The sequence below is a fragment of the Mus caroli genome, chromosome 8, assembly GCF_900094665.2.
Source record: "Mus caroli chromosome 8, CAROLI_EIJ_v1.1, whole genome shotgun sequence".
Taxonomy (NCBI): domain Eukaryota; kingdom Metazoa; phylum Chordata; class Mammalia; order Rodentia; family Muridae; genus Mus; species Mus caroli.
Window position 1 is genome coordinate 104,917,527 of NC_034577.1, and position 14,069 is coordinate 104,931,595.

The window sequence follows — 14,069 nt, forward strand, 5'->3', positions numbered from 1 at the left end:
TTCTTCTTCTTCTTCTTCTTCTTCTTCTTCTTCTTCTTCTTCTTCTTCTTCTTCCTCTTCCTCTTCCTCTTCCTCTTCCTCTTCCTCTTTTCTTTCCCCTTCCTTTTCTTTTTTTTCTATTCTTTTCTTTTCTCATTTACCATTGTATCCCCAGCTATATACCTGAATTCATTTACAGTTAAGTGAGGAACCAAGTAGATGCTCAGAGTGTAAAATGTAGAAGACCTCAATAACAGCTTCAAACAGTGCTATTTTCACTTTTCAATCTTCTGGGGTTCTGGTAAATCTAGGAATCCATTCAGGAACCATCAAAATGTCATGTAAATTCACCCAGAATAGCTTATCACACACTGCATCCCAACTCCCACACAGGGCAAGAATAATCTTTTCGCCTTTTTCCGCCACTTTCACCAAGGACCCGCCAGAGGCTACACCCAGTCACCACCCACTTTTCTCCAATAGATCTCGTCCAGCTGATCCAGGAAGCAGGAAAACGAACAGGAAGCTTCAGTTTATACAGAGGAAGAATCTGCCCCTGGAAAGAGCTTTGTTGATCACAAACTTGGCCAAAGTATCCCAAGAGGATGGAGACACAGTGTTCTGAAGGAGCAAGCGCAGAGACGCTTCCTGAGCAGGCCAAGGACACAGTCCATGCAAATAGCTTAACTACAGCACCAGGCAGCTAGAATGAAATAGAGTCCTAGACAGAGGTCATCAGCCAGGCTCCTGGCACCCGTCTTAATACTCAGCATTCATAGTGACCTTCTAGTTGCCACTGATTTGTGTCTGTTGGGTATATTTCAATGATCCTGCTGATTCAAGTGCAGACAAAGGGCTGGGGCTGAGGGACATAGGTAAAGTCCATGCCTGGCATATACAAGGCCAATTCTTAGCGCCAACAAAATGTTTTAAAACTCATTTGAGTAGCAACTGTGCCTGCACAGCCCAGTTTCCTGTTCCCAGAGCTTCTGCACCTTTCTAGGTCAACTGGAACAGGTTTTCCTTGAGAAGGTTTATCATGTGAATGGCTTGGCTTTTCTCAGCATCTTGGATGTGGTCATGTGCATATGTATCTAGAGAAATGTTGGCTGTGCTCATTGCTTCTATTGTCCATTCATATGTTTTTCTTTCTTGTTTTAAATCTCGGGGTGGGGGGAAGCTACAACCTACAAAATTATGACTGAATGCCTGCTGACACCCAGGTCAGCATTTTCTCTACTAAAAAGCCTCCTCCTGGGCCAGCTGACAATGTTAGAAATAGCTACAATGGGCTCACCGAATGGCTGGTGGACACAACACAGAATCATCTAATGAGTATTACTTTTGCATTCCTGGGTACTCCTAGGCAGGTGAAGCAGAAGAAGACTCCCATTTAAATATGAAAACCTTCTAAGTAGAGACACTAACTACCCTTTCCTCCATGCACTCTGAAAGGCTGCCTATCAGGAAATGACTGAATGAGAGTCTTCTGAATATGCTCAAGTTGTCGCCATGACACAGGAGGCACTAGCCTCAGAATCAAACTTACTTCAAAGACCAGCGTCTCATTCGTGGGTCCTGGTGCATACAGTCGTTCAGGGCGGTTAAAGGAACGCTGGTATTCAAACGTGGTCCCTGCGAAGGTGAAGTCCCCTGGCCAGTCGATGCTCCAGCCCCCTGTGAGGTAATACTTGTGACTGAGGCTTCGAACAGCAAGATAGCTGGAAGAAAGCTGCAACTCCTGAATCTCAATGCTTCGGGCCCCAGCGGGGATGGTGACCACAGGGTAATACTCTAAAAGCACACAGAGGAATATTCCACGTTTAACACTGTAGATTGGGGAATGGTAAATGGACGTGCAGTGACCATTTTGATGGGGCCTTTGAGACTAGTCAATTCTATTTAATCTAGTGAAAAGACAAATAATTTCTTTTTCTGTTTTTGAGATTTTCTTTCTCTCTCTCTCTCTCTCTCTCTCTCCCTCTCCCTCTCCCTCTCTCTCTCCCCTTCCCTCCCTCTCTTCCAGTATGTGTGCTTCTGCATGCACACATGAGTGCATGTGTTTCTGTGTGTACCTATGTGTCACAGCATGCATGAAGAGGTCAGAGGACAACTTTGGAGAGTCAATTCTTCCCCCAACTCCTCCACCTTGGGTTCTGGGGTTCAAACTCATGTTGTCAGGCTTGGTGGCAATTGCCATCCTCTGATGAGCCATTTTGTGGCCCTACTCAGGTACAATGCATAGATGAAACCGCTCACCCATAGGTCCTAAGAACCTTACCCTATGACAAGAGCTACCACTAGTGTCAGGTGAGCTAGGGTCCCCATTCAGAGGCAGAAATGGGACACTGCCAGGAGCATCAAGGGGATGGAAGTGGCTCTTACCGTTTGCTTTGTGCTGACTGAGGTACAGGCCCTTATAAAACTTGCAAGTTGAGTTATCGCCTTTGCAAACACCACATGCATCAGACACTGCCTTAGAGCCAAGTTCATGGTCACATCCCACCGGCTATAATGAAGAAAAGTGGGGAAGAATCAAAGATAAGCAAACCTAGTTATGAAGACTAACAGGTGTGGGTTGGGCAGCTCTGCTAAGGTGAAAGCCAGAGCCTTCAGTCACACTAGGGCTCAAAGACTTCCTCATGCATACAATGTATTTTGTTCATATATAGCCCCTCCCCCTCCCATTCTCCTGGAAGTCTCCAAGACATCTCCTCCCACCTTCATGTCTTCTTTCTCTGGTATATTATTGTTGTTTTAACCTGCTGGTTCTAATGAGTGCTGATCTTATGCACACAGAAGTGTGGAGTCAACCACTGGGCTACCGGTGATCTACTGGTGGTCACCTTTCCCCCCAAGCAAAGTGACTCTTCCTCTGTCAGCAAATGCATAGGTGATCAAATTGCAGGATGGATCTGAGGCTTAGACTCTAGCTCTTGGAAACGAGAATAAAGAGTCATGGGCTGTTACCAGATTTCCAGGCCAATTGTCTGAATGAAGCATAAAAATGCTGAGCTGAACACATTCAGACTCTCTCTGTGCATATATACACATGTATACATATATACACACAAACATAAACAGGCATGTACCCACACATGTCTATACATATGTGCAAACACATATATGCACCCATGAGAAACTACCCATATGCATAAAAATAAGCAGAAGTATGTGTGCTATATATAGCACACATAGACACACATGAAGACACACACACACACACACACACACACACACATCCTGGAAAAGGATGAAATGCTCTTAATGAAGTTTAGGTGCAATGGAAAGTGAGTCCCCAAAGACATGAACTGTAAAGAGAGGACAGCTCTGTTCCCACTGCACTTCTGAGGTTCTACTGCTTGGCAAATATGCTTAGTACAGGCATTGAGACATCACTGTCATTTCTGTCTTTAGTTTTTAGAGCAGCACAAAAGTGGCTGTAACTTACACACATTCTCTATGCCTAGAAGTGGATGAAAACAGAACATGAAGGGGTCTTGTGAAAGTTAGAGAGGGGCTCGAAGGTGCACAGCTCAGCTGGATGCCTGACCCATCTTCCCTATGTGCATTGTAGGGACTCTCTCAATCATCCTCACGGCACTCGAAGAGACATCAGCCTGACTGCACATCCTGGGGCAGAAATGTCCTCTTACTTCACAAATCCCGTCGATGCAGACGTCATTTCTGTGTGGGGAACAAGGCGTCCCATCTTTCACCTTGCCAGACATGGCAAAGAAAAACTCGAAGTTCTCCGCCTTGCAGTAGAGTTTACATCGATCTTCCTCTAGAAGCAGAGAGATCAAAGGACAGGATCAAAACTAGCTTGGGTGCAGAACAGTGTGGCCACCAGAGAGAGCAATTAAATCAACTTGGATAGCGATTGTGAGCAAAGTAGCTAGCATTCTATATAATTTTGTTTGTAAGAATGACCGTGGATGTGCACAGAAGACCGCATGTCTTTCAAAAGACAAATCCCATTTGAGAGCCCACACAAAGCCAATTAAATATTGATATCAAAGAATCGTGGGCAATTTTGTTTTGTTTGAGAATTTCACTATGCAGTCATGGCTAACCTGGAAGTGCCTGTGTAGAGCAGGCTGGCCCCAAACTCACAGGCCTCAACCTGCCTCTACCTCTCAAGCCCTGAGATTAAAAGACTGTCATCATGCCTGGCTTGGCACCTAAGAATTTGGTATTCATAATCTATAGGAATCAAAACCACATACAGGGTTGCTGGGTTATGCAACAGCTTCCCTGGACTGTAAATATTCCAAACTTTGTAGTCCCTGCAGTTGATGAGTAGCAGCAGAGAGGTAAAGGGATATCTCTGTGTCTTAATTAAATTTTCATTTTTACAAATAGTTCAGGTTATAGACTTTTTTAAAAGATTTATTTATTTATATATATGAGTACACTATTGTTCTCTTCAGACACACCAGAAGAGGGCATAGGATCCCATTACAGATGGTTGTGAGCCACCACATGGTTGCTGGGAATTGAACTCAGGATCTTTGGAAGAGCAGCCAGTGCTCTTAACCACTGAGCCATCTCTCCAGCCCCCTCAGGTTATAGTCTAGTGATTTGGTTTGGGACTCGATCCCCTCAGAAACTTATACAGTCTGTAAAAAGGTATTATAGATCGACATACTTCAAAAACAAAACCATGTGGTCTACAATGTTTATAAAAGATATCGAGTCAAAATGTCACAAACAGAAAAAACAGAGAAGCTAATTCTAAAGGCAAAAATCAGTACTTTTTTGACCATTGAGCCCCTGGGAGATTTCTAGTATCATAGGAAAAAGAAAAAAGTATAGTTATAGAACTCTTGTTATCTGGAAGGAGAAAGCAAGCCAATGCGTGCGATAGAGACAGCCATCCTTGGCCAGCAGCTCCAGATGACGTTTCTCACATGGGACCTTCTGTAGGCGACACTGAGTGATATCCCTAACAACAGTTTCACACAGATGTATAAACAGTTCACAAACAGTCCTGTTTTACAAAACCCTTCAATAGAAGGCAGACTTAAAACTTACATGTGAGACAAAATATATTACTGTGGTTAAAATGTGTAGATGTGTGGGTGGATAAAGTGGTTTTCTTTCAACTACAGTGTCTTTATTTTTCAAATAACAACTTTATTTAATACATTCTAAGTTCTATAAATGAGATTAAGGGGGAGGTGGATCATGTGTGTGTGTGTGTGTTTCTTCTGTATTACTCTCAGGAATTAAAAAGTTCTAATAAAAGCTTATTATTTGCTTAGCTTTTGGTCTTTCATTTGTTCATTTTTTTTCTATTATAGATCTCCAGGCACAAACTTGCCTTTTAAAAATAATAAAAAAAAAGAGTGTTTTTTTTTTTTTAAGTTTACTGCTCATGGAAAGTTCTTCATTTATGTCAGAGCCTTCCCCTGTTCTTTTGGTTTGGCTTTGGTTTTGAGACACCCCCACTACGTAGTCCCAAGCTGACTTCTGATTTCTGCTTTATGCTACTTACTTTTTAGCATGAAATTCACACCATCTAGAGCCACCTGGAAGGAGGAAACCTCAACTTTAGAGTTGCTCAGATCATATTGGCCCATAGTCATGTCTTCTAGAGAGTGTCTTGATTGATGATTGATATGGGAGGGCCTAGCCCACTGTGGGCAGCACCATTCCCCCAGGCAAGTAGATCTAGGCAATATAAGAAAACTAGCTGAGCACGAACTAGAGAGAGTCAGTAGAAAGTGTTCCTCTGTGGCTTCTCCTTGAGTTCCTGCCCTGACTTCCCTGGAGGATGGCTCGGGATCTGGAAGTATAAGAAGAAGTGGATCCTCCTCTCAGCTGGGTTTCTTTTGGTAGGGTGTTTACCCGAGCAATGAAAAGCAAATGAGTCCATCTGGTCTTCTGTTCATAAATGGTAGGAATGTGCCAGATTTTCAAATAGTGGTCAGTATCCTCTGATTCTAAGTGTCATACCCAGAAGAAGGCAAAAACAAAAGACTTAACCGTGCTGTCTCACCCTGTGGAGACATTCGTCCCCAAGGCAGCAAATTCTCATAAAACAAGTGACTCAAACAGCATGGTCCCTTGTTAGCAAAGTCTGTAATGCAATAGTGAAGTTTCAGTGAAGCCCAAAGCATTTTCCCAGCTACAGACTTTTTAGCTTCTGTTTACAATTTCAGCACAGAACTCAGTGAGTTAACAACAGACTGCATTAGTGCTGCATATGATGAAACAAATCATGTGTGAAGGTCAAAGAACACATAAAAAGTCAAAGGACAGACAGACAGCAAAGAGAATGACACAGGGTTTTAAAGAAAGAACTATATATGAGAGACATGGGGTTGTAGGAGTGTGTGTGTGTGTGTGTGTGTCTGTGTGTGTGTGTGTGTGTGTGTGTGTGTGTGTGTGTNTGTGTGTGTGTGTGTGTGTGTGTGTGTGTGTGTGTGTGTGTGTGTGAGAGAGAGAGAGAGAGAGAGAGTGTGTGTGTAAGAGAAAATGCAGTTTTAGGTGCTAGAATAGAGTAATTTGACCTATCCCATCTGTGTAGCATCTTTCTCTGATCATTACTCAATCCTTTATAGAATGCCTATAGTGATATCATTACTCAATTCTTTATGGAATACCTATAGTGATAGAGAACTTATCACTTACACAGGGATCACATGTCCCCTTTGGACAACTAATATTCATTCATTCATTCCAAATGTTATAGCTATTAAAGCTGGGTATGGTAACACACATCTGTCATCCCAGGATTGAGGTTAAAACTGGAAGACTGGGAATTCCAGATTAGCCTTGGCTACAGAGTGATACCCTGTATCATAAAACAAGGCAAAACAAATCCCTGGCCTTTAAGTATAGACTACATAGCCTTCTTGGATGCTGTGGAAACAAAAAATGTTGAAGATGTGCCAAGGTTTCCTCCCCTAGACCCTAAGTTCTTATAAAAATAATATATAAATGAATACATGAAGAAACAAATGACTAAAGTAAACTCGAGACTGGAAATTGGTATTGTTCAAAGATGTGCCATCTGTTCTTAATGTCAGGCCAGGTGGGTCTGTTCACCATGGCTCTTTATGTACAGTAGCTCTCCTGATGCCAACCAACAACACAGGTTTGGATTTTTTTAGAACAGGGACAGCCATCAATTGTCAAAATTGTCACACCTGTCCCCTTCTACATGTATGCAACCAAGAGTCCTGAAAATCCTTCCTCAAGAAAGTAAGGATGAGATCTGATAAATACGGACACTACAAAGATGCCAAGAAACACATGGACTAGTGATGGCTTACTCAGCATGGGTAATAGAAAGGATATCAGCATTCCCATGGCAACGGAAACAAATGTTTTGTTAATTTTAAAAAGTCAAATGCATCTAGGCATGGTGGCTCACACATATAGTCCTGACACTCAAGAGGCTGAGGCAAGAGGATTGCCAAGAGTTCAAGGTCAATCTGGGCTACATAACTCAGCCTGGGATATATATTAAATTCTAGGTTAGTTTCATCTAAAGAATGATACATCATCTCAAAACACCTCTCTCATGTGTTTCAAAGTCAAAAGCAAGCTATAACTTTCAGTTATAATAAATATGAAAAGTTCTGAATAACTTTTTATTCATTCTGTGTGTGCAGAGATATATCCTTTTTACCAAAAAAAAAAAAATCTTCCTGTTATTTCAATAATCTAACATGTCTTTTCCTAAATATTCTGTCTGTAGGGCATATGTATATGGTTTCATGAGTTTTCAGTCTGGACAACTCATACCAATTTCAATTAACATCCCTGGGAGACGAAAACCACCAAGCTGTCAACGGTACATTTAGAAATGTAAGTCTATTCCAAACAAACAGATCCTCTCGCTCACAGACAGACAATAGGTTTCTTCTTGAGAGGAAAAAGAAAAAAAAGACTGTGCAAAAATAAAGAACACCTATGAAAATTGATAAAACACCAAATCAGGACAAGCCTCAGAAACAGAAAATAAGCATGGAAACTGTGTAGTGAATTTACATACTATCTACAGTAAGACAGCAGAGTGTCACAGTGACCGAATGAGTTACCTTCCACTTTTGTATAGGGTTTCCAACGGTACAACCATCCCCGGAAGGGCTTGTTGTTATACTCTGCACACTGCTGGGCACGGAAATCCAAGCTATTCTCATGACAAGGGTTAACGTTGCACAGCTTGTAGATGCGGCTAGATCCTGGACAGTACTTGCCACCATACTGAGGCCTAAAAGCAGAATTCAAGAATTTCAGCACTAAGCACTCCACTCTCAGCCACGTGCAATAACACAGGAAGGGACAATTGAGGAGAGCATCGTCGTGCTATGGGCACTTATATCTAGCTTCTTACACAATTGGAAACATATGCCCCATGTCTGGTTACTTCCTGCTACTATGCAGACATAACTAATCAATCACAGAGCTCCTTTTCTTTTTTTTTTTTTTTTGTTTTTTGTTTTCACAGGGACTTAATATGGCCTCAATAATTGCCATATCATTTTCATCATACTGGAAGGCAGCTACTGCTGTATTTAATTGTAACTGGCACATAAAACCAAACTCATTTCCTCTCTCTGACCCAATTTTTATGTTTTAGAACTTGAACAACTGATGACAAAACTAATCTTGATACTTCATGTGTCAGAGACTCTGTGGTCACACAGTTAGATAGTCTCTGCAACAGAGTTTTTGGTACCACATACTCACACTGTCTGCGCTGGCATCTAAAACTTCAAGTACAGATCCGCCCTGTATCTCCAGGCTCCCTACCCTGACTTTCCATCATATCCTAAACATCTTCCTGCGGTTCTCATGCACTTGCGGCCATGAAAACCATGGCACGAGGAAGGAAGAGAAGATCATCTTTGCCACATACTCCAGCCTGAAGCTAGCACACTGGTTATCTTCCTACACTGGGCTGTTTAATTCCAATCGATTCTCCACTCTGAGTGGGAGACACAGCCTGGTGGTCACCAGCATAATCACCTTTTAACTTTGGTGGCCTGCTGCTTTCCTGCCAAGCACAAAGAGAAGGGGAACGCGGCTCCCAGGCTGAGAGTCTGATAAGGATGTGAATTAATGCAATCTCAACACTAACCTCTTCACATCTTAGAGAGCAAATCCAGATCGGCAAAGGCCAAGAGGAAAAAATGGAGAAAGCAGGCAACTGCAAATTAGTACTGTTCCCACCAAACGCTAACCTCTCAGCTAGTCTACTCTGACACAAGTACTTTCTTTTTGCTCTCCCAATCCATAGCTTTCTCCAGAGCTAATACTCCACCATGGACTGCTTCATAGAAAAATCCACTACCAGCAGGTAACATGAAAGGAGACTCAAGGTTAATACATTGATGTGATTAAAATTCTTTGTCTCCATAGGAAAAGGCTTGCTATAGAACACTGCTAGATTCTATGCCACAGCATCCTCTAGCATCCTCTTGAGATCCTATGGATGAACTTCACAGACATAGAAAGAGTCTCCTGGCCAGAATGACATTTTTATGCCTTTTTCAAAACACTCTGGAGCAAATGGCTTAAACGTGTAGTCCCCACGGCGCTCTATCAGATCCCCCCAAGACTTCTCAAATGATCATTTGTTAGGCAGTTAGAAAACCTTAAGTTGTATTATTACTGCCCCAATATTCTTTACAAGGAGTATTAAGACAAATTCTCAGCTTAAGGCTTTCTCTCTGAGGTTTTAAAATGTTGGCAGCACTTGGACTGCCCATATTCGTAAGGTTAATGGCTATCCAGTGTGTAACTTTTCCAATCTGCAGAGTTTGGAAAGGGGCCTCAGACTCATAGCTCTCTACTCTTCAGACAGATGAAGTGAAGGGTGGGCAGGTAGACTACACTCAGCATGCCAGTGAAGGTTTCACAGTTCAGTGGGACAGTGGGGCTGAACCCCAGACCTTTGGATTCTGTCCCAGACTCTCTTCCTTGTTACGTAGGATTGCATTTATCTGAGCAAGACAGGTGCACGGGAACTGATACAAACCACACGGGAACTGGGAGAAAGATCCCGTAAGTCTAGTGGTTAGAGACCCAGCCTTCAGCACTGAGAGGGCTATGCATTTAATTTCATGCAGTTTCAAAAACTGGCTCAATGTTCTTCAGACTTTATAGATGAGCTAAACTATAAATATTTTAAATAGGTCATTCTCTCAAATTACAAGCCACACTATGCTCCCCATGATCGGAATGCTCAGATTTCGTTTTTCATTATGGGATAGAGTCAAGAGTAGTCAAAGCGATGACTGCCAAGAAGTTCAGATTCCCTGTCAAATGGTCCAACCCAAGCACGTTCTCCTGCAGCCTTTTATTCTGCTTGAGACCCGGTCTCAAAAGGTAGCACAAGCTGGGTTTGTACCAAGAATCTTCCCACTGATGGCTTCTGAATGGTGGGTGGGTTTGAGGGACTTCTTGGCCACACCTGGATGTCTGTGGCGTTCGCGTGAGGGTGTGGATAAGTGAACAGAAATCTTTTGCATAACATCCTGCAGAGTGGTAAGTTCTCTGTGATTAGAAACAAAAAATAGAGGCAGAAAACGAAGTCTTCCACATGATATTGTATTATAAAGCAGAACTATATTTTTGTTTTTGCATCAGTGAATGTGACCAGAGATGCTTATAGTATTTGTTGGTTATAAGACTATTAGAATCACTGGGAGAAAGTTGTTAGTGTACAAATGGGCACACATGCATCTAACAGGATTCCCTCTGCATTTTCTCTTACAATCTCTTATATTCGTATTTTCTCTCTCTCCTCACTTCCTCTCTTCCTCCCTTCCTCCATTCTCCATTTCTCTCTCTCTCTCTCTCTCCCTTTCCCTCTTTTCCTCTCTCTCTCTGAGACAAGGCCTCATGTATCTCAAACTTGCTACACAGCCAAGGATGAATTTCAATTGCAGACCTTCCTGACTCTACCTCCCCAGTGATGCAATTTCAGGTGTGCCACCAAGCCTGGCTTCTGTAGTACTGGGTAGGAAACTAAGACAGAGAGAATTCTCGCACGTGATGTGTTATAATGTGTGTTTTCCAAAGGAACCAGTGTACCTTGTAGGAGACCCTGCTGATGTCGATAACTGAACCTGGAAATTACTGTCTAGAAAAACAGGACCCATTGTCAGTTCAATGACTATTTGGAAGCCCTAGCTTCCTCTCAAACTCCCTGGGCTAGGTGGCACTAGAGTGAGCGCTCTATAATTCTTTGCTGAATAGACTTGTGCTTTAGGAAAGTTCTAGACTATCTCAGTATGTTGCTGTTAATTTTTTTTTTGAATGACATCCCTAGGAATATTCCTAGGCCCCGTTATAGCATGGTGGTTTGGTAGATAAAGAAGCAAGAGAAATGTTAAGCCAATTGTTGGACCTTAATTTGACTTTGACATTGTCCATGTGATACCCAAGCGGGTGCTAATGCTCTCAGTGGAATCTGTTGTCTCTGTTGGTGACAAAAATAAAAGATGATGTAAGGTTGGAACGGATGCGCTTGGGAGCAGAGGTCTAGAGAAGTATTTTGAAAGGCTATTGGGGTGTAGCAGAATGCCACAGAAAACAGGGTGTGGAAGATAGAAACACCTGTTTAGACAGAGGAAGCAGCCATACCTCCAGCTTGACATTGGCTGTTGTAGGGTCAGATGGTCTTTAAGCCATTTTAAAGCTAACAGCATTGGTGAGGCTACAAATCAGCCTTCTATACTTCATTATTTTATTAAAGAAAACACATCCTTGAAAGAAGCTCAGTCGATGAACTAGGAACCACCTACTGCTTCGCTAGGGAGGAAATGGAACAGGTCAAGTTAAGAGCTACAGACAGAACCAAATGGTAGAATTTAGCTGGAAGAGAAAAATAAGCCAGTAGCTTCGAGTTAGAAGAGTGAGAATGAAAGAGCTTTGCTCTAATAAATACAGTTAAGAGCTGGTATAGAAGAACTCAGTCAACCATGCTTGGATGGGCTGATAGCCATTTGGTTTATTTGTGGCTTCTCCCGGAGGAAGAGGAGAGTGTGTTCCAATTATCCTTGCTCTCATTTAACATGACAAAACTCCACTGAGTGGAAATAGTTTAGTGATTAATTCTTTCATTTGGAACCTCTATAACCGAGATAGGCTATTTCCACATGCAGCGATCTATCATATATAAGGAGAGTTCTCAATTCCATAGATATGAGAAAGGTTTTAATTTAAATCCCAGGGGCATCCTTCCTGCACTCCACTGACAGAGAGCTATTACTTAGGTAATTTCTTTCTTGCTTAGAAAAATATTGAGATTATAAAATGTGGCCATGTATGAAAACCAGACCCAGGAAATATGCTACAAAACCCAGAGTGACAGAGTAAATCTGCACTGTGATTTCTAAGACCTTGGCTGTAGTTAAAGTATCAGAAAGTTTGTTTCTATAATCTGGTGTAAATCATGAATGGGTATCCAGCCTTGTTCCCGGTATATTCGGGTACTGAGTCTGAGGAGTCCAGGAAGAGATACATTCTGCTCCTTTTAGGACAGGTGGCAATGCCTGAAGACATTTCAGTTTGTTACAACTTGGAGAATAGAGAGAAAGCAATCCCATCAACACTAAATGCCAAGATACCAAGGATGCTGAAAATCCCACAATGTACAAAAAAAAAAAAAAAAAAAAAAAAAAAAGCCCAGGGGTGGAGAGATGCTGAGTGCAGAGACTCAAAGAAAGGCCATCCAGAGACTGCTCCACCTGGGGATCCATCCCATATACAGACACCAAACCTGGACACTATTGTGGATGTCAGGAGGTGCTTGCTGATGGAAGCCTTGATATGGCTGTCTCCTGAGAAGCTCTGCCAGAGCCTGACAAATACAGAGGCAGATGCTTGTTGTCAACCATTGGACTGAACCTGGGGGTCCCCAGTGGAGAAGTTGGAGAAGGGACTGAAAGAGCTAAAGGGGTTTGCAGCCCCATGGAGGGAGCAACAGTGTCAGCAGGCCTGATCCCCCCTCCTGAGCTCCTGGGGACTGGACCACCAACCAAAGAATAAACATGGCCCATGGTGCTGGCCACATATGTGGCAGAGAACAGCCTCATTGGACATCAGTGGGAGGAGAGGCCCTTGGGCCTGAGGCCCCAGTGTAGGGGAATGCCAGGATGGGAGGACAGGAGTGGGTAGGTGGGGGAGTGGGGATGGGATGGGAGTTTCCAAAGGGGAGACCTGGAAAGGGGAAAACATTTGAAGTGTAAATAAAGAAAATATCCAATCGCCCCCCCTCCCCAAAAAAGTAATTTAATTAAAAAAAAAATACTCTTGCTCCAATGGGAAGGGAAGCCCTTGGTCCTGGAGAGGTTTGATGCCCCAGTCAGTGTAAGGGGTTGTTGGAGTAGTGGTGTGGGAGAGGGTGGGTAGGTGGGGGAACACCCTCATACAGGCAAAAGGGAGGGGGAGGGGGGATGTGGGATGGGGATGATGGAAGGGTAACCAGGAAATGGGATATCATTTGAAATGTAAATGAATGGAATGATTAATAATAATAAAAAGAAACGAGAAGAAAAAGAATCCCCTGCTCTTGCTGAGGATGGAGGAGTTCTACTGCTAGCATTCACAGCCGGCAGGCAGCTCACAGCCTCCTGACTGCAGCTTCAGGAGACCCTATTCTGGCCTCTGCAGGCACCTGTACACATATGTATCTACACATGCACATATGTACAATCCCCCCCTACATACACTAGACATAATAAAATAAATCTTAAGTGATAAACTCACAGAGAACTTCGTTTTGTTTTACATCAATAATCCCAGGTCTCAAAGGCTCTAGATTTACTGAGACCTGCATGACTGTAGGTAGGTTTGTAATCAGAGCTATTTGTGAGGCTGAGGGAGTTGTACTGCAAATTAAAGGCCAGCCTGGGGTAGGTAAAGAGTTCATGGCAAGCCAGGATCTCATCTGTAAATACAAAGCTAAAGAAGATCTGCAAAGGGAGCTTGCTCAGGGCTAGGATGCTTCACTATTATGTGTAAGGCCCCAGAATCAACCCTCAGGGGAGGGGAAGGGAGAGGGGGAGGGAAGGGGGAAAGGGAGGGGATGGGGATGGGGAGGGGAGGAAAAGACAGAGAGAGAG

General features: G+C 43.0%; 1 protein-coding gene across 2 annotated transcripts in view; it reads right to left on the bottom strand.

Annotated features, from left to right (window-relative positions):
- The window catches only part of Adamts18 (ADAM metallopeptidase with thrombospondin type 1 motif 18), a 149,490-nt gene that overhangs the window by 33,926 nt on the left and 101,495 nt on the right, over positions 1–14,069 (bottom strand). For both annotated transcript variants that reach the window (XM_021170371.1, XM_021170369.2), the window contains 4 exons: positions 8,034–8,206; positions 3,636–3,766; positions 2,365–2,488; positions 1,529–1,773 (listed from right to left, as the gene is read on the bottom strand). In XM_021170371.1, the coding sequence (XP_021026030.1) occupies positions 1,529–1,773; positions 2,365–2,488; positions 3,636–3,766; positions 8,034–8,206 (673 nt within the window). The remainder of the gene's footprint in view (positions 1–1,528; positions 1,774–2,364; positions 2,489–3,635; positions 3,767–8,033; positions 8,207–14,069) is intronic.